This window comes from Lathamus discolor, chromosome 20 (genome assembly GCF_037157495.1).
Source record: "Lathamus discolor isolate bLatDis1 chromosome 20, bLatDis1.hap1, whole genome shotgun sequence".
Taxonomy (NCBI): Eukaryota; Metazoa; Chordata; class Aves; order Psittaciformes; family Psittacidae; genus Lathamus; species Lathamus discolor.
In genome coordinates, this window is record NC_088903.1 from 132,999 (window position 1) to 157,321 (window position 24,323).

General features: G+C 53.7%; 3 protein-coding genes and 1 long non-coding RNA gene across 4 annotated transcripts; 2 read left to right on the forward strand and 2 right to left on the reverse strand.

Moving 5' to 3' along the window:
- Window positions 1-3,481: 3,481 nt before the first annotated feature.
- On the reverse strand, window positions 3,482-5,959 carry LOC136024242 (acrosin-like). The gene is made up of 5 exons (XM_065699450.1): window positions 5,781-5,959; window positions 5,496-5,562; window positions 4,825-5,392; window positions 4,434-4,582; window positions 3,482-3,890 (listed from the first exon to the last, which is right to left on the reverse strand). The coding sequence occupies exons 1-5, from the start codon at window positions 5,957-5,959 to the stop codon at window positions 3,531-3,533; spliced, it is 1,323 nt and encodes a 440-aa protein (XP_065555522.1). The 3' UTR covers window positions 3,482-3,530.
- Window positions 5,960-6,015: 56 nt separating this feature from the next.
- LOC136024245 (kinesin-like protein KIF18B) lies at window positions 6,016-9,535 on the forward strand. Its single transcript, XM_065699455.1, has 7 exons — window positions 6,016-6,054; window positions 6,223-6,367; window positions 7,056-7,352; window positions 7,803-8,331; window positions 8,432-8,509; window positions 8,699-8,817; window positions 9,525-9,535. The coding sequence occupies exons 1-7, from the start codon at window positions 6,016-6,018 to the stop codon at window positions 9,533-9,535; spliced, it is 1,218 nt and encodes a 405-aa protein (XP_065555527.1).
- A 28-nt stretch (window positions 9,536-9,563) lies between these two features.
- On the forward strand, window positions 9,564-17,103 carry LOC136024186 (uncharacterized). The gene is made up of 2 exons (XR_010616781.1): window positions 9,564-9,826; window positions 16,594-17,103. It is a non-coding gene; the product is annotated as an uncharacterized LOC136024186 (long non-coding RNA).
- A 4,763-nt stretch (window positions 17,104-21,866) lies between these two features.
- On the reverse strand, window positions 21,867-24,295 carry LOC136024247 (acrosin-like). Its single transcript, XM_065699457.1, has 5 exons — window positions 24,117-24,295; window positions 23,311-23,576; window positions 22,770-22,918; window positions 22,647-22,724; window positions 21,867-22,226 (listed from the first exon to the last, which is right to left on the reverse strand). The coding sequence occupies exons 1-5, from the start codon at window positions 24,293-24,295 to the stop codon at window positions 21,867-21,869; spliced, it is 1,032 nt and encodes a 343-aa protein (XP_065555529.1).
- Between the last annotated feature and the right edge of the window lie 28 nt (window positions 24,296-24,323).

Genomic DNA, 24,323 nt, shown 5'->3' on the forward strand with positions numbered 1-24,323 from the left:
GGAAGAACAACCCCATGGACCAGCACAGGTTGGGGGTTGACCTGCTGGAAAGCAGCGAAGGGGAAAGGGACCTGGGGGTCCTGGTGGACAGGAGGATGACCATGAGCCAGCAATGTGCTCTTGTGGCCAAGAAGGCAAATGGCAACTTAGGGTGCATTAGAAAGGGTGTGGATAGTAGGTCAAGAGAGGTTCTCCTCCCCCTCCACTCAGCCTTGGTGAGGCCGCATCTGCAATATTGCGTCCAGTTCTGGGCCCCTCTGTTCAAGAAGGACAGGGAATTGCTTGAAAGAGCCCAGCGCAGAGCCACAGAGATGATGAAGGGGGTGGAACACCTCCCTTATGAGGAGAGGCTGAGGGAGCTGGGTCTCTTTAGCTTGGAGAAGAGGAGACTGAGGGGTGACCTCATCAGAGTTTACAAATATGTAAAGGGTGGGTGTCAGGGTGATGGAGCTAGGCTTTTCTCAGTGATATCCAGTGCTAGGACAAGGGGCAATGGGTGTAAACTCAGCGCTGCCCCAGTGCCACCACTGTGCCCCACTGCAACCAGTGCCTCTGGGTGCCCACAGGTCGCACCCATGACTGTTGCCACAACCGTCCCTGTCCGGATGCTGTCGGTGTCCCGGTGCTGGTGGCTGTGGTCCAGCAGGGCCTGGCTGCTGTCCCTGTGCTGCAGCACTCAGGAGCCTTTCCCAGCCATCAGATGCCACCTCACTGCCAGCCTGTGCGAGCTGTCCCCATCCCTGTCCTCAGCATCCCTACAGTGACCCCCTGCCCCCAGCTTCATCCTGGCTGCCTCTTGTGGTGGCATCCGTGTGGACCCCCATATCCCTTACAGCCCTGTGCCTCCAGACCCCACTTTGTCCATGCTCATGCTGGGGCTGTCCGGGGGCTGTGGCCATGGGTGCCCTGGCCATGGGTGCCCGCGTCTGCAGAGCAGGGTGGCTGTGCCTGTGCCTGGTGCACCCATGGAAGGGTGGATGAGCGTGTGCAGCTCTAGGGCTGCGGCCATGGGCAGGGACCACAGCGCGGGTGTGCATCTGCCCAGGGCACACATGTGCGAGGGCATGCACATGTGTGCTGCACATGGCTGTGGAGGGATGGAAGCGCACGTGTGAGCTTCCCTGGGCGCATGGGTACACATGGATGTGCACGTGTGTGTGTGAGATGTGCACTCGCATGGATGTGCACGTGTGTGTGTGAGATGTGCACTCGCATGGATGTGCACGCCTGCCTGTGGATATGTGCGTGGGAGCCGTGTCAGCAGTGATCCATCCCGGCAGCACGCACTGGGGCGCAGCACGGCACGGACTCGAGCTGATGAGGAGACTCAAATCCACCTTTGTTACAACCCAGCCCTCTCTATCCCCTTGTCCGGTGCTTTCCCAACCTGCACATCCATACAACGCTCCGTCTCACTGGCCCCTGTGAAACTCTCCAGGTAAACAGTCCAATCTCCATGCTGCAGACCTCGCACAGCCCCCACATCCTCTGCCCTCCAAGGCCCCAGCTCCTCGGGCCAGGGCTGGTCACAGCACCAAGGCCTCAGGGCTCATTCCTGAGCTCTTTTTCACGCCAGTCTCATGGCCGCCACTGCCCACATCTCCCCCTTCTTTCTTCTGGATCTCCACGCTCAGCCCCTGCTTAAGGGCTCCATCAATAAGAAACTGTCTGAGCCAATGGAACCGAACAAAACAAACACTCTTAATGCAAGTTCTTCCCTCGTGCTCCTACCCTAGCAGATAAACAGGTAAAGAACAGTTCGCTTTCTGCCCTGACAGCTGGGTTTGAGCTCTAGAATGAGACTGCAGATCCAGATCCACTTTGACAGGGGTAACAGCTCAACCTCTTGTGGCTGTAAAAAGCCACTGGTCCCAGTGGAGGGACACCCATCAAGACCACTACAAAACCCCCGTCCGCCCCGTAATTGGGCCCCCCCCAAAAGGTGGACATCCCCCCCCCAAAACTGCTGGAGATGGGTGCCCCCCCATGACCGTCCCCACCCCCCCGACTTTAGCACCTTCCCAATGGATGCTTCCAACCATGGCCTCCCCCCAGACTGGGACCACCCCCTCCCCCATCCAGGACCACCCACCCCATTGTGGGGGGGGGTTTCTATGGGCCTAAGGGTGCCACCCCACAAATCACCCAGGGGCTTGAAGCTTAAACCCCAACCCTTATTGACGCCCCCATGACATTAATGCCCCCCCCACCAGGGTGATGGATGAGGGTCGTCCCCCCCACTGAGCATTGCTATGGTGGGGGGGGGACAGGAGCCGCTCTGTGGTGCCCCACTGAGACAGGACCCCCCCATCCCCTCCCCCCCGGTGCCAAACTGAGCCTGCCACTGACCCCCCCTCCATCTCACTGACTACCTCAGGGGCTGCGCCCCCCCACCCCCCCCCCCGGTCACAGTGTCCCTATTCGGGGGGGCCGCTATGGGGGGGGGGGGTGGTCTTGTGAGATATTAATGGGGTCCCAATGGGATCTTAATGGGGCCCTAGAGGGATCCTAATGGGATATTAACGGGGTCATAATGGCATCCTGATGGGATCTTAATGGGGTCTAAATGGATCTTAATGGGGTCCTAAAGGGGTCCTAATATCATCCTAATAGGATATTAATGGGATACTAAAGGCATATTAATGGGATATTAATTGGATCCTAAAGGGATATTAATGGGGTATTAATGGAGTCCTAAAGGGATCCTCCTTAGATCTTAAAGGATCTTCATGGATTCTTAATGTATCCTAGTGGGGTCCTAATGGGATCCTGACGGGGTCTTACTGGGATGTTAATGGGGTCCTAAAGGGATCCTAATGGGATCTTAATGGGATCTTAACAGGATCTTCCTGGGATCTTAGTGGGATGAGGGGTGAATGGGGACCCAGGAACATGGACAAGGGTGAGCGCTGACCCCAGTCCCTTTTCCTGGCACTGGGGACACCAGTGCTGGGATCTGGGAGAGGTCCAAAGTGCGCTGGGATGGGTGTTGCAAGCTGGGATGGGTGCTTGTGGTGGGATGGATACAGCATTGAAGCGTGTGAGGTCCCAAGGGAAGATCCCAAGTCTGGAAGCGGGATGCTCCAGCTGGATGCAGGGATGAAACAGAACCATGGAAGGCTGGGTTCTTCTTCATCATTTGGGTGTAGAGAGGAGGGTGAAGGGTTCCAACTGGAACAGGGAAGTTCAGGTTGGAGATAAGGAAGTGAGGGTGCTGGGACACTGGGATGGGTTGAATGGAGAAGGAGGGATGGGGCATGGAGCAACCTGGTCTAATGGAAGCTGTCCCCCCTCCTTCTTCATGTCACGGCTTAATAGTAGGGCAATGATTGGACTTGATGCTCCTGAAGGTCTTTCCCAACCTGGCTGATTCCCTGATTCCCAGCTCCCGCTTCCCACTGTGCCCTCCATCCCTCATCCCCATCCCTCCCCATGCACCACAAGAAGAGGTGGGCGTGCAAAGCGTCCCCTCTACGGGAAAACGAGGCAACTTTACTGCAGTTCAAGCCAACTGCAGGCGATGCCGCTCCTCAAGTCTTCTTCCCCCCTAGACCCTGCAGCAACTCCCGCACCCGAGTGGCGAATTCCACCAGCACCCGAACCGGGAACGAGCAGAAGCCACTGATGCTGGAGGCCGTGGGCGCCGGCATCGTCTCCTGGGTGGGAGTGTGGGAGACGTGCTGGTGGCTCCATGTCGGGGGCGTGGCGGAGGCTCCCGCGGAGCGGAACATCCCCAGCTGGTAGAGGATCCACTCATGGAAGTGCTGCGTTGAGGTGTAGACCCCCGGATGGTTGGCCCTGGCGCAGCCGCGGCCCCAGCTCGTCAGCCCCACAACCCAGAAGAAGTTGGCGCGCTTGTCCCGGCACATGAGGGGACCGCCGCTGTCACCCTATGGAGGAGAAGGAGAGAGGATGAGGATGGGGATGGGTGGCCATGGCAACGCCGGAGGGGACCGCCACTCTCCCCTGTGGGGATGGAAGGGATCTCCTTCATCATTTGGGCGTGAAGAGGGACCTTCCACATGGATTGGAGCCGTAGGATGAGGAGTGATGGGTTCCAACTGGAACAGGGGAGTGTGGCTTGAGATAAGGAGAAGTTGTTCCATATGAGGGTGGTGGGACACTGGCATGGGTTGGATGGAGAAGGATGGATGGGGCTTGGAGCAACCTGGTCTAATGGAAGGCGTCCCTGCCCCTTGCTTCCACCTGGATGCTTTAAGCTCCTTCCCAACCTAACCCATTCCATGAACCCGTGCTCATGACACGGTTTAGTGGTGGAATCTTGATGCTCTTAAAGCTCCAGCCTCTACGGTCTGTGCGCAGGGATGACGGCCCAGGAGGCGGATGCGCTTCCGCAGCTGGGATAAGGGGGGATGCAGAGCAAGGCCCTGCGGATGGGAGAGGAGAAGGGAGCCCCGATGGCACATCCCTACCTGGCAGGTGTCGATGCCTCCCTGCGGGTACCCAGCACAGAGGTTGTGTCTCTTGATGGCCCCTCGGTACCAATTGGTGCTGTTGCAGAGCTTGACATCAATGAGGCGGACCTTGGCCTCCTGCAGGGCTGATGGGGACGATGCCCCCGCTGTGGGGACACAAAGGGGGTCAGGGCTGGGGGTACAAGGCATGGCTTTGGGGTATTGGGGGCTGAGAAGCTCAATGGGATCCATCAACACCCCCCCCCCCCACAGCCTGGGCTGCATCCTCTCTGCTCAGTATCCTCAACATAAGGAGGACGTGAAGGGACCTTCAGCGATGGGACAAGGGCTGATGTTTTCCAGCTCAACCAGAAATGCTCAGGTTGAACAGAATGAAGTGGTGGGACACTGGGATGGGTTGGATGGAGAAGGCTGGTTTGCTCCTTCCCCAGTTGGAGCAACCTCCAATAGGCCTGGATGAGCTTTACCCTCCCTTCCATCCCATTCCATGAACCCATGACCCAGCATTCCAAGGCCAACGGGGCCGTCGGGCACTCACTTCTGGCCTCCCTCGCGCCCCATCCGCTGATGAAGCACTCGGAGAGCTGGGATAGCCTGAGCGTCGCATCGGGCACGCAGGCCAGCTGCACGTGGTACCCGCACTGCACCGGCTGGTCCAGCTCCACCAAGGCGATGTCGAAGCCGCCGGAGATGCCGGTGTAATATTCATGGACCACGACCTGCCGTATCCGACGCTTCTGGGTCTCGGCATTGGCCCAAGCCAGGTCCGTGATTCCGACCATCACGAACCAATCCGTGGTGAAGCTGGGAGGGAGTGGAAGAGCAGGGGTTGGAGCCGTAGGACAAGGGCTGATGGGTTCCGACAGGGACTCGCAGGTTGGAGATAAGGAAGGGATTCCCTGGGAGGGTGCTGGGGCACTGGGATGGCATGGACGGAGAAGGTTTGGATGCTCCATGCCTGGCAGTGCTCAAGGCCGGCTTGGAGCAAGCTGCTTTACGGAAGGCATCCCTGCCCATGGCAAGGGGTTGGAAGTGGGTGATCCCAAGCTCCTTTCCAACCCAACCCAGCCGATTCCATGATCCATTTGATCCCGTGCCATTCCATTCCATCTCATTCCATGCCATTCTAATCCATTCTAAGGAGAAGAGGGGTGGGAAGGAGCCACACTCCTGGTGTTTCCCAAAGGAAAGCACTGCCCCAGGGTGCCTTAGGCTCAAGGGCTGTCAAGCTGGAAGCAGCCTTCTCTTGAGCGCTCTTCCCAGTGCATCCAGGATGGGGAATCGGACAGGATGGGAGCTGCTCCTGGGCTATTCCCTAAGGCTGGAATCCCTCCTCTGCCTTACTTTTGCCCGACGAAGCAGTGAGCAGCCGTGAGGACCCACTGGGGGGTGATGAGGGACCCCCCGCAGATGTGCGAGGAGCCGGTGCCCCTGGGGAACTGGATGCTGACGATCCATGGCCAGGCGCCCTGCTGCGCATCCACGCCTCCGACGATGCGTGATGTCCCATAGTAATCAGCCATGGGACGGGTACCGCAAGTGCCTCTGGAAGCAGAAGCCCAACACTTGATGGTTAGCGATGAAGGGCGAGCATGGTCCCACCCCATTGGTGCTGCAGGTACAAGGGACCCTATGGGGTGCCCCATAGCTGCGCTGTGCTACCACATGGGGTGATGGCAAGGAAGTGGGGCTCCCCCAATCCCACCATCCCACTGGTGTGCCCCTGGCTGGGAGCAGCAGCATCTCCCTGTGGAATACCAGGAGCCCCGGGGCCACTCACCCACAGCTGTCCCAGGAGCCTCGCACCAGCCAGGCCGAGGCCAGCAGGATGACGGCACGGAGCAAAGCCATCGCTGCCAGCACCGCTAAGGGTGACAACAAGGAGCTGCAAGCACCACTGCACCCAAAGCACAACTGCCCCAGGGACACGGGTGCTGGGTGCAGGTCCCTTGGAGCTGGTGCTGATGTCATAGAGAGGCAGGTTCCATGGGGGGGGTTCAGTGGGGGGGGAATGGGGCGTGACCATGAGGGGTTCCATGGTGTGTGGGGGCATGCTGAGACGGGGGTGTTCTGATGGGCTTGGGGTGATTTGAATCCCTATGGGATGCTCTGGAGCTCTGTGGGATGCTCTGGAGCCCTGTGGGATGCTCTGTTTGTGGGATGCACTGAATCCCTTTGGGATGCTCCGGAACTCTGTGGGATGCTCTGGAGCCCTATTGGATGCTTTGAATCCCTATGGGATTGATTCTCTGCTTGTGGGATGCTATGAATCCCTATAGGATTCTCTGTTTGTGGGATGCTCTGAATCTGTATGGGCTGCTCTGCTTGTGGAATGCTCTGAGTCCCTGTAGGATGCTCTGCTTGTTGGATGGTCTGAATCCCTGTGGGATGCTCTGGAGCCCTATGGGATGCTCTGAATCCCTGTGGGATGCTCTGGAGCCCTATGAGATGCTCTGAGTACCTCTGGGATGCTCTGCTTGTGGGATGCCTTGGAGCTCCCTTGTGCCAGCTCTTCTCCAGCAAGAGATTGACATTTGGGCACCTCGCAGCTTCCATTGGCTTCTCTTCCCCCAGAGCTCTGCTAATGGGCCCTGCCCCACCTGAGCTGGTGTCTCGGAGGTGATGCTGGTGGTGCTGAGCCTCTGTTCCTGGTGACACTGGCTCAAGTCTCCTGCTCACTGGTTCCTGTCTCTGTCCCCAGGCCTGTGGCCTCTGGCCTGAGTGGCATCCGGAAGCTCTGTTCCGTCCTGAAGGCTGCCAACCTCCTCACCCCTGACTTGGTCCTCGTGCTTGAGGAACTGGCCCAGCTGGTCCCTCAGGACACTGGTGGGAGCCCTGAGCAAGCCGGGCCTCTGAGCAGGTCTGCAGAGCTCAGCGAGGCCCCCCCAGCCAAGAGGACGAAGTGGAGCTGTGATGGTGAGGATTTGGATCTGGGACAGTCGGTGCTGGCCCCTCTCCTTTGTCTCCGTGGTTCGTTTGCCCAAGTCACCCTGGCTGTGTCCTCGGCCTACGTGTGCCCAGGCCTGAGCTCTTCCTCCTCATCCTCCTTGCGAACACATGGACCCAGCAGCCGAGCTGTGGGCTGCGCAGACCCCATGTTCCTGGGAGAGCTCAGGCATTGCCACAGGCAGTTGCTCTGGGAGCAGGCTGGTGCCTTTGGGCTGCCAGGGGCAGGATTCCTTGTGCTGGCTCTTTTCCTCTGGGTTTAATGTGGTTTGGTGGAAACCCCCGCTGGGAAATGACTGCCGTGGGGCTTGTTGGGCAGAGTCCAGTGAGCGGTGCTGGAGGAGAGGGGGATGCCCTGAGCTCCGGGCATTCCTGGGAGCTGCAGGCAGAGGGGTGACTGCTTCTTTCCTGCTGCTTTAGATGAGGCATCTGTCACCGTGTGCGGTGCCCCGGTGCTGAGTCCCACCCCGCAGTGCCTGCAGCAGCCTGCTCCGTTCTCCGGCCGTGTGCTCATGGCTTCCAGCCCGATTGAGAGCAGGAAGTCTGGGCTGGGCGGTGCCTCCCCATCAGGACCTCGCCGCAGCGTCAAGAGGCAATTGAAACGGCAGCAGGGATGTGGGAAGGCAGCGGAGATTCCCAGTCCGGAGAGCCCTGGCACTTCCTGGCTTGAAGCAGGAGCTCCAGCATCCCCTGGCTCCCCGGTGCCACTGGGTTACACCCCCAAATCCTGCCCAGCACCAGTCCCCCAAAGCCGTGTGCCCCCGGCAGTGTCAGCTGCCCAGAACCTGTGCTCCCCGCCTGCCCATGAGCTCAATGTGACCTTTGAGGTCTGCCCGGACAGCAGATCCCCCAGCGCCATCGGGCCCCTTCCCGTCCGCCACTCAGAGTGCTTGGACAGGGAGAAGAGTCAGTGCCAGCAAGCAAAGCAGGAGGGCCCCTTCATGCCTAGGTAAGTGCTGCCCTGGATGGGCTCAGTGTGCGTTTGGGGATCTGCGGCCCTGCAGCCTGGGGGAATCCCCTGGCGCTGACCCTCTTTTCCTTGGCTACAGAGCCCCCATCCCAGCGCTGGCCATGAAGAGCTCCTCCATCCCCAAAGCACCTGCGCTGAAGCGGAGGCGAGTGGAGAGGTGAGACAGGCACCAGCCCCCTGTGCCCCTCAGTGCTCCGTGCAGGCAGCTCCTGCCTCTGCTCCCTGCTGGGGCTCGAGCCCCCATCCTTGCCTGTGTCTGTGCCACCTCCCCTGTGCCAGCTGGGGATGAGGGGGGGCCTCTGCCCTGAGCCCTGCGGGTTTGAAATGGTCCCTTCCTCTTTGCCAGCGTCGCCCTGCCCTGCCCGGGGGGGCTCCAGAGCTGCACTGCCCAACTGCAGCGCAGCAGCAAGAGCTGTGTGCATCCCTCCCGCATCCCAGGTGAGCCCTGTGCTCCTCCGCACCCAGGCAGGCACCCAGGGAAGCCCTTTCCCTGCAGCGTGATGGGCGCTGGGAGTGCTCCCTGCCTCGGCGAGCTGCTGCTGTGCCAGCCCCGTTCTAGTCTGGGGGGGCAAACACGTGGGAATGGGATGTTTGGTGCTGCTGGAAGAGGCCGTTTGGGGTTTGCTGTTCCTGGCTGCAGCCACAGCCTTGGGAAGGGCCCTTGGAGAGGGGTGGGAAGGAGTTAAACAAGGGGGACAGAAAATCACAAAATGGAATATAAAAACCTTTAGAATCTGTTTTAAGTAATGCTAAGTTTGATGGCTTTGTAACAGTAGCAATGGAAAATTACTGAAGTGCATGGTACATAGAAAAAAAATAGAGTGCAGCTAGAGAACACACTGAGCATTCTTGTGCAAGATAAATTGTTATAGTTGACAGAGTTTTAAGAAAAACAGGCTAGAAAGAACAGGGCACAGGGATAAGGAGTATCTGGGAATGGCAGGTGTCCAGGATGGGATACTGTTAAACTAACTGATAAGTAGGAGGATTATTATGTCTCCTGTGCTAACGAACCAATTAAACTGGTATGAGCATCTACTGCGCATGCTCCAAAGGCTGCCAGAAGTGATGAAGATTGTTGGAAGAAGTAAACGACCCTCAGAGACCACTGCCACAATTCTGTACGCATGCGGGGAACTTTCTGGAAAATGACGTAATGTATGTGTGCCCAGGGACTAGATAAGGACAGCCTGTGGAGCAAAAGGGGGGGAGACACACGTTAGGAGGAGCTCTCCCCCGTGTCTCCTGGCGCCGCAATAAAGAATACCTGCTTGTCAGCTTGAAAACTTTGCTGGCAAGTTTGTTCCTGGAGTTTTCTCCCAATCAATCTGGCGACCCAGATGGGACCCTCTCTGCTCGGCTGCAGGACCCACTGAGGACAGGGCTCCCTAGGGCCCTCGGGAATTTTTCCCGGAGGGACCCCTCGACTCATTCGGATCACTGCAGGAGCAGACAAGGACCATCTTCATCAAAGGTATTCTTTTCTTTTGTATGGTCTGTAAGGTGCAGCGGGCATCTTGCATAAAGACTGCATTGGTAATTGGGTTGGTTTGGTAAGCATACGCAAGGTTTGGAAGCCTTCCGTAAATCGAGATAGGAAATCTCGTGGGTAAAGGCGAATACCCGGCTGCTAGCGTCCGTCTGGTATACACCCACAAGAAGCAGGGGGCTTCTTGTGGTTTGGGTCCTACAAGACACAGGGGGTGTCTTGTGGAAATGGTTTTGGATCTTGTTGGTATTTGATTTATTTTGTGGCTTGTTACGTTAAGGATTTTGGTCGTGTGCTTTGGTATTGGTGACAGGATGCTATAACTGTGTTATTAACTGTTGTTTGTTTGATAGAATTTTAGTCTCTGTCTCCAGTGTTGTAACTGTGTGCAGTGTGTCTGTGGGATCCCGTGTGTGTGTGTGAATGTGAGACTGATAGTGGAAAGTCAGCAGAGTGAAGAGATCTTGAAAAAGAGTCTTTTAGGGTGCATTTTGGCACACTGGAAGTAACTTGGAGGGTCTCCTGGGGGCTCGGTAAATAAGAAAACATTGGTAAAATATTGTAACCGATGGTGGCCTTTGTATATTTTGGAAAATCAGGGAAAATGGCCTGAAAATGGAACTCTGAACTATAATATATTGTTACAATTAATGTTGTTTTGAGGTGGCAAGGAAAATGGGATGAAGTAATGTATGCAGATGTGTTTTTCACTTTAAGAAACCACGTGGAGTGAGGGACTGAATGCAGAATTAATATAGCTCTGCCAGATCCCTTAATTTTCGCTTTGGAAAAGGACAGGGAAAAACTGAAAGTTAAGATGGAGAGATGCTGTTCAGCCTGTGATATTGGGGAAAGATGTTTAAAGTTAAAAAACAGTAATCAGGAAGGTAGGTTGGAAAAGTATGTGTCACAGGTACCTCTGAGAGGAGCACCCTCTGCACCTGTCCTATCTGATATTGATAAGGAGGAAGAGATTGCTGCCACTGGCAAAAAGCGGCAGATTCACATTCAGAGTTAGGAAAGGGTTAAAGCAGAAGTGCTGTTGCAGAGGCAGGCACCTGCAGCCTCTGCAGAGCAGGGTGAGCAACTGTGAGATAAAAAAAAAAAAACAAAAGGGAAAACCAAGGGGGAAAGGAGGGGAGCTCGAGCAGCTCCTGTGTTTGAGCCTGGGAGGAGGGATGTCGGGCAGAGGTGGGGGAGTGGGCTCTTCTGTGGAAGCGGATCGGTGTGCGGGCTGTGGGGAGTTTGGACGTTGGAAGTGAGACTGCCCTGGGTGGGGGGGCAGTGGCATGGGGTGGATCCGGTGACTGAATTGCAACTAGACTGACAGGGACCTGGGGAATCTACCTTACCAGATCCACTGGTTAAATTAAAACTAGAGACTAGAGGAAATAAAGTGGAATTTTAGCAATTACAGGACCAAGTTATTTGGTATTAAATCAGAGAGAAAAGAATTCGCTACAGATGTGGGAGCTACTGGCCACCAGGAAAAAAAAAAGTGAAGCATTCTTTCTGAAACCTTTAAAGTACAAATTGGGAAAAAAATAGGAATGCATAAATTTTTATGCATGCCAAATTCTCTAAAATGTTTATTAGGGCAAGAAGCAACATTTAAAGAAGGCAAAATGGAATTTAGAGTTAAAAATAATCAATTAATTGCAGTTTTGAGTTTATCTTTAATTCAGCAGAAAAGCAAACAGGAGGACCTCCCTGAAATAGAAGAAAAACTTAATCAGGTATATCTGGGAGTATGGGCACCTGAAGTTCCAGGTAAGGCGAAAAATGCTTTGCCTCTTAAAGTGTAAATAAAAAGGAGGGGGAGCCTTGCTCAATTAGAATAAAACAATATCCCTTAAAATTAGAAGATCAAAGGGAATCAACAATCACTGATAAATTTTAAAATATAGATTATTAATTGAATGTGACTTGGAATATGGCACTCCTATCTGGACACTAAAGGAATATGATGGCAAAAGGTGCAGATTGGTTCAAGATCTCAGGGCAATCAACAAAACAGCAGAGTATATTCGTCCAGTAGTAGCTAATTTGTATGACTTATTGGCTAAACAGAATAATAATCAGAAATGGTTTGCCATCCTGGATTTAAAGGACATTTTCTTTTGCTTACCATTGGCCAAAGAAAGCCAAAGTTATTTGCTTTTGAATGGGAAAATCCTGACACAGGAAGGGAAACTCAATTAACTTGGGCAGTATTACCTAAAGAGTTTAAAACAGTCCAGCAATTTTTGGAAATCAGCTAGCATGAGAACTAGAATCACGGAAGCCACCTACTCAGACGGGACTCTGTTACAATATGTGGATGACCTATTTATTGCTACAGAAACAAAGGCAGAATGTATCCAGTGGACAGTGGAATTATTCAATTTTCTGGGACTGAATGGTTATTGGGTATCCAAATGAAAGGCCCAACTAATCCAAACCTGAGTTTCCTACCTAGGATATGAAATAGCAGGAGGACAGACAGAACTTGGAGCTGCTAGAAAAGAAGCCCTTTGTCAGACTCCATGACCGTCAACCACCAAGGAGCTCCAGGCATTCCTGGGAATGACCGGATGGGTGCAGACTTTGGATCCATGATTATGGTGTTCTGGTAAGACCACTGTATGAACTGTTGAAAGGAAACCCTCCCTCTTTAAAACGGACTGATACAGCAGAGGGGCTTTTAAAAATTTAAAAACAGAGCCAGTGAGAGCTGCAACTCTGTGACTTCCAGATGTGACTAAATCCTTTAGGCTATATTCCTATAAAAAACAAGGAATAGCCTTGGGGGTCCTTGCTCAGAAACTAGGACCATACAGAAGGGCAGTGGCATATTTTTCAAAACAACTGGATGAAGCGAGCAAAGGATGGCCCGGATGCCTGAGGGCTGTGGCCGCAGTCATCATAAATATTGAAGAGGCTCGCAAATTCACCTTGGGACAGAAGATTACTGTGCTAGTGTCCCATGCAGTATCAGCAGTCCTGGAGCAGAAAGGAGCCCACTGGTTATCTCCTTCACGTTTTTTAAAATACCAGGCCACACTTGTGGAACAGGATGATATAGAAATTGTGGTCACCGATGTGGTGAATCCAGCATCCTTTTTGCAGGAACAACTGACAGAACTACTAACACACAATTGCTTGGCCACCATAGAGACTGTGTATTTGAGCCGACCAGACTTGAAAGAAAAACCTCTGGAAGGCGCTGATTCTTGGTTTACTGAGGTAGTAGCTTCATGAACGAAAGCAGGTGAACGAAAGGCAGGATATGCCGTTACCACCACTTCACAGGTAATAGAAGCTAAACCTTTACCAGCAAACACCTCTGCCCAGAAGGCAGAAATAATAACATTAACGAGAGCCCTGGAACTGCCTGAAGATAAAAGGATAAATATTTGGACTGATTCTAAATACGCATTTGGTGTGGTCCATGCACGTGGTGCTATCTGGAAAGAGCAAGGACTTTTGAATACACAAGGGAAACAGATTAAACATGCTACAGAAATTCTACAATTACTAGAAGCTGTTCAGCTACCTGAACAAGTAGCTATTATGTACTGTAAAGGACATCAAGGTGACTCTGATCAGGAAATTGGAAATAATTTGGCCGATTTTGAAGCCAAACGAGCAGCTGAACAATCTAAAATCATGTCCTTAATCCCTGATGGCAAACTAACAATTGAGAAATCTAAACCTAGATATTCAAAAGAGGATAGAAAATTGATTCAAGATCTAAAAGGACAGGAAAATAAAGAGGGTGGGGTTCAGATACCTGATGGGAGAATTGTAACCCCCTATAACCAACTCTGGAAGTTAGTTCAGGAGGAACATAATAAAACTCATTGTGATAGTAACTCTTTGTATAAACACTTAAACAAACAAATTGTAGGAAGAAATCTATATACTATAGTTCAGTAAGTGACAAAACAATGTTAGCTATGTCTTAAGAATAATCCTAAAAGTGAAAATAGAAATCAAATTAGGACAATTGTGAGAGGAAGTTATCTGGGACAGCAGTGGCAAACAGATTTTTCTGAATTATCAAGAAAAGGAGGTTATCAATATTTGTTGGTGTTAAAGGATACTTTTTCAGGCTGGCCAGAAGCATTCCCTTGTAGGATAAATAATGCAAGACAAGCGATTAAAATATTATTTAACGAGATCATACCTCATTTTGGAGTACCAGAGGCAATTTCTTCAGACTGAGGTTAACACTTTAGTGCAAAATTGTCACAAGAAATTAGCGAAAAAATTTGAAATTGATTGGCAACTACGTGTTCCATACAGGCCTCAGGCCAGTGGGTAAGTAGAAAAGATGAACCATCTGATTAAACAGATTAGTAAAATATGTCAGGAAACAAATTTATATTGGTACCAGGCGTTACCACTGGCTCTATTAAGAATTCAAACTAAACCTCGGTCGAAAGAAGAGGTTAGCCCATTTGAGATTTTGTATGGAAGACCATATCAGTCCCAGTTTACAGGGGAAAGTCTTCAGGAAGTGAGAGAAGGCTGTCTACGACAGTTTTTGATTAATTTAGGAAAACAATTGGAAGAGATAAATAAGAGAATAGTAGGGACAAGAGCAAGAGGTTTGGATTATCCGATCCACCCTTTCAGATCTGGAGACTGGGTTTATGTTAAGAATTTTTCTGGAGATCCTCTACAGGAGAAGTGGAGCAGACCGTACCAGAGATTACTGACCACCTTTACAGCAGTGAAGATAAAGGAACAACCTGCTTGAATGCATTACTCAAGAATAAAGAAAGCACCAGAGCCAGAGAAGACATGGCAGGTCAAACCTTCAGGACCCTTGCGTATGAAATTGCGCCGGTCACAATTAGGACTCATATGATAACCGGAGCACAAGCTTGGGACCAGAACTTATACCTGAAATTAGTGCAGAATATCACTAAGGTTTTCAATCGTACTGACTGTTGGGTGTGTGCACAGTTGCCTAAATCAGGAGAAAGCCTGGATCTCCCATTAACTGGAGTTCCAATTCCTAACACTGTCTCATGGACAAATTTGTGGGTGAACACTAGCAATCTGTATTCGAAGGAAAAGTTAAAATTTGGAATAGTTAATCTTAATGCAGGTAATAAATATTACACCTGTGCACAAAGATGTATTACACTGGGAACCAGGGTAGGAGATCATGCTTGTTTAAATGCCACAGATGTAGGTCACCATTCAAATTGCAATCACGCTATTAATATAGATGGTATCGCAATTCAGTGGTGGCCCATTCCTAAAGGGAAAGGATGGTATTGGTTATGTGGAGAAAATGCTTATAAGACTCTAGCCCTCAACTAGAAGGGGGCATGCACCTTAGGTGCTGTAATACCCAATTTTGCTAAACAGATTAAGCAAGGGTTTAACCCTATTATTGAACAGCACACTGCATTTCATAGTTTTGTAAGAGGGCTAATTCTATCTTTGGGAATAAGTGAATTATAAATATCTCAGCAACCATAGAGGAAATGGAAAGTAAAAACATTGATATAATCCAGGCAGAACGAGAGATAACTAGCCTATCTAAGGTGGTATTACAAAACCGAATGGCTCTAGACATGTTATTGACATCACAAGGAGGGGTTTGTTCCATAATCAGTGAAAGTTGTTGCTCCTATATAGACCAAAGTGGCAGAATTGAAACAGATCTGGAGGAAATTTGGAAACAAACTAAGATATTTCATGAAATGGCCATGGATGACACCTCCTGGGATTTTGAAAAAAAAATATGGAAAGGGTTAACTTCATGATTACCTGATCTCTCCTGGTTGAAGCAACTGGTTGCAGGTATATTGGTGTTAATTATTTTAATATTGATTACTTGTGGTATGATACAAGGTTCTCTCTGGTGTTGTAAATGCTATGATAAATTATGAAGACTGGAAAAGGAGTGAAATTAAGCGCCAAGTAGAAACGGGAAATTATTTCAAAAGACTTTTGATGGTAATGGTAATATATAAAATGTTGCAAAAGAATTTGCAAAAGGACAGAAAAAGGGGGGAATTGAAACAAGGGGGACAGAAAATCACAAAATGGAATATAAAAACCTTTAGAATCAGTTTTAAGTAATGCTAAGTTTGATGGCTTTGTAACAGTAGCAATGGAAAATTACTGAAGTGCATGGTACATAGAAAAAAAATAGAGTGCAGCTAGAGAACACACTGAGCATTCTTGTGCAAGATAAATTGTTATAGTTGACAGAGTTTTAAGAAAAACAGGCTAGAAGAACAGGACACAGGGATAAGGAGTATCTGGGAATGGCAGGTGTCCAGGATGGGATACTGTTAAACTAACTGATAAGTAGGAGGATTATTATGTCTCCTGTGCTAACGAACCAATTAAACTGGTATGAGCATCTACTGCGCATGCTCCAAAGGCTGCCAGAAGTGATGAAGATTGTTGGAAGAAGTAAACGACCCTCAGAGACCACCACCACAATTCTGTACGCATGCGGGGAACTTTCTGGAAAATGACGTAATGTATGTGTGCCCAGGGACTAGATAAGGACAGCCTGTGGAGCAACAGAGAGACACACGTTAGGAGGAGCTCTCCCCCGTGTCTCCCGGCGCGGCAATAAAGAATACCTGCTTGTCAGCTTGAAATCTTTGCTGGCAAGTTTGTTCCTGGAGTTTTCTCCCAATCAGGAGGAGGCTTGGATCCTCCTCAGGAGGGGCTCTGGGTTTGCTGCTGTTGCCCAGGAGCTGCCTCATCTGTTTCTCTGCTCTTGTCCTCCTCAGAGCCTCGCTGGGGGAACAGCACCCGGAAGGGCAGCAGGAGGAGACCCAAGGAACTGTCCCCAACCCCTTGCGCCCGCCCCCAGCCAATGAAGCTCTTGCGCTGACGGCTCCCGGATCCCTCCCCGTGTCCCTAACCCAGTTACCAGATTTCTTCCTTCCTCTGCGTCCTCCTTGCAGCCCCACAGCGCTCCCCTTAAGTGTTTCTTCTCCTCACAGTCACCCCCAAGTCCCTGCCCTGTCCCCATTCCCTGTCCCCCATTCCTTGTCCTCATTCCCTGTCCCCCTTTCCCTGTCCCCCATTCCCAGCCCAGCCCTGGATGTGTTTTGCTGCAGATGATTTATTGTCGTTCATAAATAGTTTGGTTCAAAGCAGAGGGCTGAGCAGAGACATCGGCTGCTTCTTCTTGCCCCCCTCCTGGGGGGAGCTGGGTTTGGGCCTGGCAAAGGCCCTTGCTCCTGGGGCTGAGCTCCATCGTGGCTTCCCCGCTCATGCAGGGGTTCCTGCGGGTGCCTTCTGCCCCTTTGCTGTGCTGGGGGCGTCCAGCCTGGGCCGTGTCCTGGAGTGCAGGCCCAGCCCCTGCTGCTTTGGGTGCTTCGGTGCTGTTCCCCCCTTGCTAAAACCCTGCTGCTGCCGCCCTGCTCTCTGTGTCCCCCTTGCTCCGGCTGCTTGCAAAGCCCCAGGCCTGGGGCAGAGAGCTCTGAGCATCCCTACCCTGGGACCGCACTTGTCCCTTGCACCCCCTGACCCCCTTTGCTGCCTTGCCAAGGCACATGTGGGCTCTGGCACACGTGGGCACTGGCACACATCTGGCTGCCTGCACCAGCTCCTCGTAGCCACCCTCCAAGATGGGCAAGTGTGGTGGGAGCAGGACGGAGGGGCCGTGGCTCCGGGTGTGCTGCAGTCCCGTGGGGACCGGGGGCACCGGCTCCTCCTGCCCTTTCCTGCCTGGCAGCGGCGCCTTCGCCTTTGCCTGCTCCCAGCCGGGAAGCCTCCCCTTAAACCTTCCAGCCTGCTCCTGGTTCCTTTGCCTCATTAAGAGGGGGCTGTGCTGGGAGACGTGCCTGAGGATTGGCGGATGGCAAATGTCACACCAGTCTATAAGAAGGGCAAGAAGGAGGACCCGGGTAGTTATAGACCGGTCAGCCTTACCTCCATCCCTGGAAAGGGGATGGAACAACTTATTCTTGACTCCATCTCTAGCCATATCAAGGATGAGGGGGTCATTAAGAACAGCCAACATGGTTTTATGAGGGGAAGTCACGTCTGACCAACCTTATAGCCTTCTATGAGGAAGTGACTAGGTGGAGGGATGAAGGCAGAGCGGTAGATGTGGTTTTTCTTGATTTCAGTAAGGCATTTGATACTGTCTCTCACAGCATCCTCATAGATAAGCAAAGGAAGTGTGGGCTTGACGATCAAGTAGTGAGGTGGATCAAGAACTGGTTGAAAGGAAGAAGGCAGAGAGTTGTGGTCAATGGCGCAGAATCTAGCTGGAGGTCTGTGACTAGTGGAGTCCCTCGGGGGTCGCGGCTGGGACCAGTGCTGTTTAATATTTTCATCCAGGACCTGGATGAGGGAACTGAGTGCACCCTCAGCAAGTTCGCTGAGGACACAAAACTGGGAGGAGTGGCTGACACACCCGAAGGCTGTGCTGCCATTCAGCCAGACCTGGACAGGCTGGAGAGTTGGGCGGGGAGAAACTTGATGAAATTCAACAAGGGCAAGTGTAGAGTCTTGCACCTGGGGAAGAACAACCCCATGGACCAGCACAGGTTGGGGGTTGACCTGCTGGAAAGCAGCGAAGGGGAAAGGGACCTGGGGGTCCTGGTGGACAGGAGGATGACCATGAGCCAGCAATGTGCTCTTGTGGCCAAGAAGGCAAATGGCAACTTAGGGTGCATTAGAAAGGGTGTGGATAGTAGGTCAAGAGAGGTTCTCCTCCCCCTCCACTCAGCCTTGGTGAGGCCGCATCTGCAATATTGCGTCCAGTTCTGGGCCCCTCTGTTCAAGAAGGACAGGGAATTGCTTGAAAGAGCCCAGCGCAGAGCCACAGAGATGATGAAGGGGGTGGAACACCTCCCTTATGAGGAGAGGCTGAGGGAGCTGGGTCTCTTTAGCTTGGAGAAGAGGAGACTGAGGGGTGACCTCATCAGAGTTTACAAATATGTAAAGGGTGGGTGTCAGGGTGATGGAGCTAGGCTTTTCTCAGTGATATCCAGTGCTAGGACAAGGGGCAATGGGTGTAAACTCAGCGCTGCCCCAGTGCCACCACTGTGCCCCACTGCAACCAGTGCCTCTGGGTGCCCACAGGTCGCACCCATGACTGTTGCCACAACCGTCCCTGTCTGGATGCTGTCGGTGTCCCGGTGCTGGTGGCTGTGGTCCAGCAGGGCCTGGCTGCTGTCCCTGTGCTGCAGCACTCAGGAGCCTTTCCCAGCCATCAGATGCCACCTCACTGCCAGCCTGTGCGAGCTGTCCCCATCCCTGTCCTCAGCATCCCTACAGTGACCCCCTGCCCCCAGCTTCATCCTGGCTGCCTCTTGTGGTGGCATCCGTGTGGACCCCCATGTCCCTTACAGCCCTGTGCCTCCAGACCCCACTTTGTCCATGCTCATGCTGGGGCTGTCTGGGGGCTGTGGCCATGGGTGCCCTGGCCATGGGTGCCCGCGTCTGCAGAGCAGGATGGCTGTGCCTGTGCCTGGTGCACCCATGGAAGGGTGGATGAGCGTGTGCAGCTCTAGGGCTGCGGCCATGGGCAGGGACCGCAGCGCGGGTGTGCATCTGCCCAGGGCACACATGTGCGAGGGCATGCACATGTCTGCTGCACATGGCTGTGGAGGGATGGAAGCGCACGTGTGAGCTTCCATGGGCGCATGGGTACACATGGATGTGCACGTGTGTGTGTGAGATGTGCACTCGCATGGATGTGCACGTGTGTGTGTGAGATGTGCACTCGCATGGATGTGCACGCCTGCCTGCGGATATGTGCGTGGGAGCCGTGTCAGCAGTGATCCATCCCGGCAGCACGCACTGGGGCGCAGCACGGCACGGACTCGAGCTGATGAGGAGACTCAAATCCACCTTTGTTACAACCCAGCCCTCTCTATCCCCTTGTCCGGTGCTTTCCCAACCTGCACATCCATACAACGCTCCGTCTCACTGGCCCCTGTGAAACTCTCCAGGTAAACAGTCCAATCTCCATGCTGCAGACCTCGCACAGCCCCCACATCCTCTGCCCTCCAAGGCCCCAGCTCCTCGGGCCAGGGCTGGTCACAGCACCAAGGCCTCAGGGCTCATTCCTGAGCTCTTTTTCACGCCAGTCTCATGGCCGCCACTGCCCACATCTCCCCCTTCTTTCTTCTGGATCTCCACGCTCAGCCCCTGCTTAAGGGCTCCATCAATAAGAAACTGTCTGAGCCAATGGAACCGAACAAAACAAACACTCTTAATGCAAGTTCTTCCCTCGTGCTCCTACCCTAGCAGATAAACAGGTAAAGAACAGTTCGCTTTCTGCCCTGACAGCTGGGTTTGAGCTCTAGAATGAGACTGCAGATCCAGATCCACTTTGACAGGGGTAACAGCTCAACCTCTTGTGGCTGTAAAAAGCCACTGGTCCCAGTGGAGGGACACCCATCAAGACCACTACAAAACCCCCGTCCGCCCCGTAATTGGGCCCCCCCCAAAAGGTGGACATCCCCCCCCCAAAACTGCTGGAGATGGGTGCCCCCCCATGACCGTCCCCACCCCCCCGACTTTAGCACCTTCCCAATGGATGCTTCCAACCATGGCCTCCCCCCAGACTGGGACCACCCCCTCCCCCATCCAGGACCACCCACCCCATTGTGGGGGGGGGTTTCTATGGGCCTAAGGGTGCCACCCCACAAATCACCCAGGGGCTTGAAGCTTAAACCCCAACCCTTATTGACGCCCCCATGACATTAATGCCCCCCCCCCCAGGGTGATGGATGAGGGTCGTCCCCCCCACTGAGCATTGCTATGGTGGGGGGGGGACAGGAGCCGCTCTGTGGTGCCCCACTGAGACAGGACCCCCCCATCCCCTCCCCCCCGGTGCCAAACTGAGCCTGCCACTGACCCCCCCTCCATCTCACTGACTACCTCAGGGGCTGCGCCCCCCCACCCCCCCCCCGGTCACAGTGTCCCTATTCGGGGGGGCCGCTATGGGGGGGGGGGTGGTCTTGTGAGATATTAATGGGGTCCCAATGGGATCTTAATGGGGCCCTAGAGGGATCCTAATGGGATATTAACGGGGTCATAATGGCATCCTGATGGGATCTTAATGGGGTCTAAATGGATCTTAATGGGGTCCTAAAGGGGTCCTAATATCATCCTAATAGGATATTAATGGGATACTAAAGGCATATTAATGGGATATTAATTGGATCCTAAAGGGATATTAATGGGGTATTAATGGAGTCCTAAAGGGATCCTCCTTAGATCTTAAAGGATCTTCATGGATTCTTAATGTATCCTAGTGGGGTCCTAATGGGATCCTGACGGGGTCTTACTGGGATGTTAATGGGGTCCTAAAGGGATCCTAATGGGATCTTAATGGGATCTTAACAGGATCTTCCTGGGATCTTAGTGGGATGAGGGGTGAATGGGGACCCAGGAACATGGACAAGGGTGAGCGCTGACCCCAGTCCCTTTTCCTGGCACTGGGGACACCAGTGCTGGGATCTGGGAGAGGTCCAAAGTGCGCTGGGATGGGTGTTGCAAGCTGGGATGGGTGCTTGTGGTGGGATGGATACAGCATTGAAGCGTGTGAGGTCCCAAGGGAAGATCCCAAGTCTGGAAGCGGGATGCTCCAGCTGGATGCAGGGATGAAACAGAACCATGGAAGGCTGGGTTCTTCTTCATCATTTGGGTGTAGAGAGGAGGGTGAAGGGTTCCAACTGGAACAGGGAAGTTCAGGTTGGAGATAAGGAAGTGAGGGTGCTGGGACACTGGGATGGGTTGAATGGAGAAGGAGGGATGGGGCATGGAGCAACCTGGTCTAATGGAAGCTGTCCCCCCTCCTTCTTCATGTCACGGCTTAATAGTAGGGCAATGATTGGACTTGATGCTCCTGAAGGTCTTTCCCAACCTGGCTGATTCCCTGATTCCCAGCTCCCGCTTCCCACTGTGCCCTCCATCCCTCATCCCCATCCCTCCCCATGCACCACAAGAAGAGGTGGGCGTGCAAAGCGTCCCCTCTACGGGAAAACGAGGCAACTTTACTGCAGTTCAAGCCAACTGCAGGCGATGCCGCTCCTCAAGTCTTCTTCCCCCCTAGACCCTGCAGCAACTCCCGCACCCGAGTGGCGAATTCCACCAGCACCCGAACCGGGAACGAGCAGAAGCCACTGATGCTGGAGGCCGTGGGCGCCGGCATCGTCTCCTGGGTGGGAGTGTGGGAGACGTGCTGGTGGCTCCATGTCGGGGGCGTGGCGGAGGCTCCCGCGGAGCGGAACATCCCCAGCTGGTAGAGGATCCACTCATGGAAGTGCTGCGTTGAGGTGTAGACCCCCGGATGGTTGGCCCTGGCGCAGCCGCGGCCCCAGCTCGTCAGCCCCACAACCCAGAAGAAGTTGGCGCGCTTGTCCCGGCACATGAGGGGACCGCCGCTGTCACCCTATGGAGGAGAAGGAGAGAGGATGAGGATGGGGATGGGTGGCCATGGCAACGCCGGAGGGGACCGCCACTCTCCCCTGTGGGGATGGAAGGGATCTCCTTCATCATTTGGGCGTGAAGAGGGACCTTCCACATGGATTGGAGCCGTAGGATGAGGAGTGATGGGTTCCAACTGGAACAGGGGAGTGTGGCTTGAGATAAGGAGAAGTTGTTCCATATGAGGGTGGTGGGACACTGGCATGGGTTGGATGGAGAAGGATGGATGGGGCTTGGAGCAACCTGGTCTAATGGAAGGCGTCCCTGCCCCTTGCTTCCACCTGGATGCTTTAAGCTCCTTCCCAACCTAACCCATTCCATGAACCCGTGCTCATGACACGGTTTAGTGGTGGAATCTTGATGCTCTTAAAGCTCCAGCCTCTACGGTCTGTGCGCAGGGATGACGGCCCAGGAGGCGGATGCGCTTCCGCAGCTGGGATAAGGGGGGATGCAGAGCAAGGCCCTGCGGATGGGAGAGGAGAAGGGAGCCCCGATGGCACATCCCTACCTGGCAGGTGTCGATGCCTCCCTGCGGGTACCCAGCACAGAGGTTGTGTCTCTTGATGGCCCCTCGGTACCAATTGGTGCTGTTGCAGAGCTTGACATCAATGAGGCGGACCTTGGCCTCCTGCAGGGCTGATGGGGACGATGCCCCCGCTGTGGGGACACAAAGGGGGTCAGGGCTGGGGGTACAAGGCATGGCTTTGGGGTATTGGGGGCTGAGAAGCTCAATGGGATCCATCAACACCCCCCCCCCCCACGGCCTGGGCTGCATCCTCTCTGCTCAGTATCCTCAACATAAGGAGGACGTGAAGGGACCTTCAGCGATGGGACAAGGGCTGATGTTTTCCAGCTCAACCAGAAATGCTCAGGTTGAACAGAATGAAGTGGTGGGACACTGGGATGGGTTGGATGGAGAAGGCTGGTTTGCTCCTTCCCCAGTTGGAGCAACCTCCAATAGGCCTGGATGAGCTTTACCCTCCCTTCCATCCCATTCCATGAACCCATGACCCAGCATTCCAAGGCCAACGGGGCCGTCGGGCACTCACTTCTGGCCTCCCTCGCGCCCCATCCGCTGATGAAGCACTCGGAGAGCTGGGATAGCCTGAGCGTCGCATCGGGCACGCAGGCCAGCTGCACGTGGTACCCGCACTGCACCGGCTGGTCCAGCTCCACCAAGGCGATGTCGAAGCCGCCGGAGATGCCGGTGTAATATTCATGGACCACGACCTGCCGTATCCGACGCTTCTGGGTCTCGGCATTGGCCCAAGCCAGGTCCGTGATTCCGACCATCACGAACCAATCCGTGGTGAAGCTGGGAGGGAGTGGAAGAGCAGGGGTTGGAGCCGTAGGACAAGGGCTGATGGGTTCCGACAGGGACTCGCAGGTTGGAGATAAGGAAGGGATTCCCTGGGAGGGTGCTGGGGCACTGGGATGGCATGGACGGAGAAGGTTTGGATGCTCCATGCCTGGCAGTGCTCAAGGCCGGCTTGGAGCAAGCTGCTTTACGGAAGGCATCCCTGCCCATGGCAAGGGGTTGGAAGTGGGTGATCCCAAGCTCCTTTCCAACCCAACCCAGCCGATTCCATGATCCATTTGATCCCGTGCCATTCCATTCCATCTCATTCCATGCCATTCTAATCCATTCTAAGGAGAAGAGGGGTGGGAAGGAGCCACACTCCTGGTGTTTCCCAAAGGAAAGCACTGCCCCAGGGTGCCTTAGGCTCAAGGGCTGTCAAGCTGGAAGCAGCCTTCTCTTGAGCGCTCTTCCCAGTGCATCCAGGATGGGGAATCGGACAGGATGGGAGCTGCTCCTGGGCTATTCCCTAAGGCTGGAATCCCTCCTCTGCCTTACTTTTGCCCGACGAAGCAGTGAGCAGCCGTGAGGACCCACTGGGGGGTGATGAGGGACCCCCCGCAGATGTGCGAGGAGCCGGTGCCCCTGGGGAACTGGATGCTGACGATCCATGGCCAGGCGCCCTGCTGCGCATCCACGCCTCCGACGATGCGTGATGTCCCATAGTAATCAGCCATGGGACGGGTACCGCAAGTGCCTCTGGAA

Excerpts from the sequence above, each read along its gene's own strand:
- LOC136024242 (XM_065699450.1), bottom strand. The coding sequence starts at position 5,959 with ATGGCTGATTACTATGGGACATCACGCATCGTCGGAGGCGTGGATGCG. Across the intron at positions 5,563-5,780 it reads CACTGCTTCGTCGGGCAAAA|AATGGCATGGAATGAGATGG; the intron begins GTAAGGCAGAGG and ends AGAATGGATTAG. Across the intron at positions 3,891-4,433 it reads GAGGCATCGACACCTGCCAG|GGTGACAGCGGCGGTCCCCT; the intron begins GTAGGGATGTGC and ends TCTCCTCCATAG.
- LOC136024245 (XM_065699455.1), top strand. The coding sequence starts at position 6,016 with ATGAAGGGCGAGCATGGTCCCACCCCATTGGTGCTGCAG. Across the intron at positions 7,353-7,802 it reads GACGAAGTGGAGCTGTGATG|ATGAGGCATCTGTCACCGTG; the intron begins GTGAGGATTTGG and ends CTGCTGCTTTAG. Across the intron at positions 8,332-8,431 it reads GAGGGCCCCTTCATGCCTAG|AGCCCCCATCCCAGCGCTGG; the intron begins GTAAGTGCTGCC and ends CCTTGGCTACAG.
- LOC136024247 (XM_065699457.1), bottom strand. The coding sequence starts at position 24,295 with ATGGCTGATTACTATGGGACATCACGCATCGTCGGAGGCGTGGATGCG. Across the intron at positions 22,919-23,310 it reads GGGCGCGAGGGAGGCCAGAA|CGGGGGCATCGTCCCCATCA; the intron begins GTGAGTGCCCGA and ends GTGTCCCCACAG. Across the intron at positions 22,227-22,646 it reads GTCATCCCTGCGCACAGACC|GGTGACAGCGGCGGTCCCCT; the intron begins GTAGAGGCTGGA and ends TCTCCTCCATAG.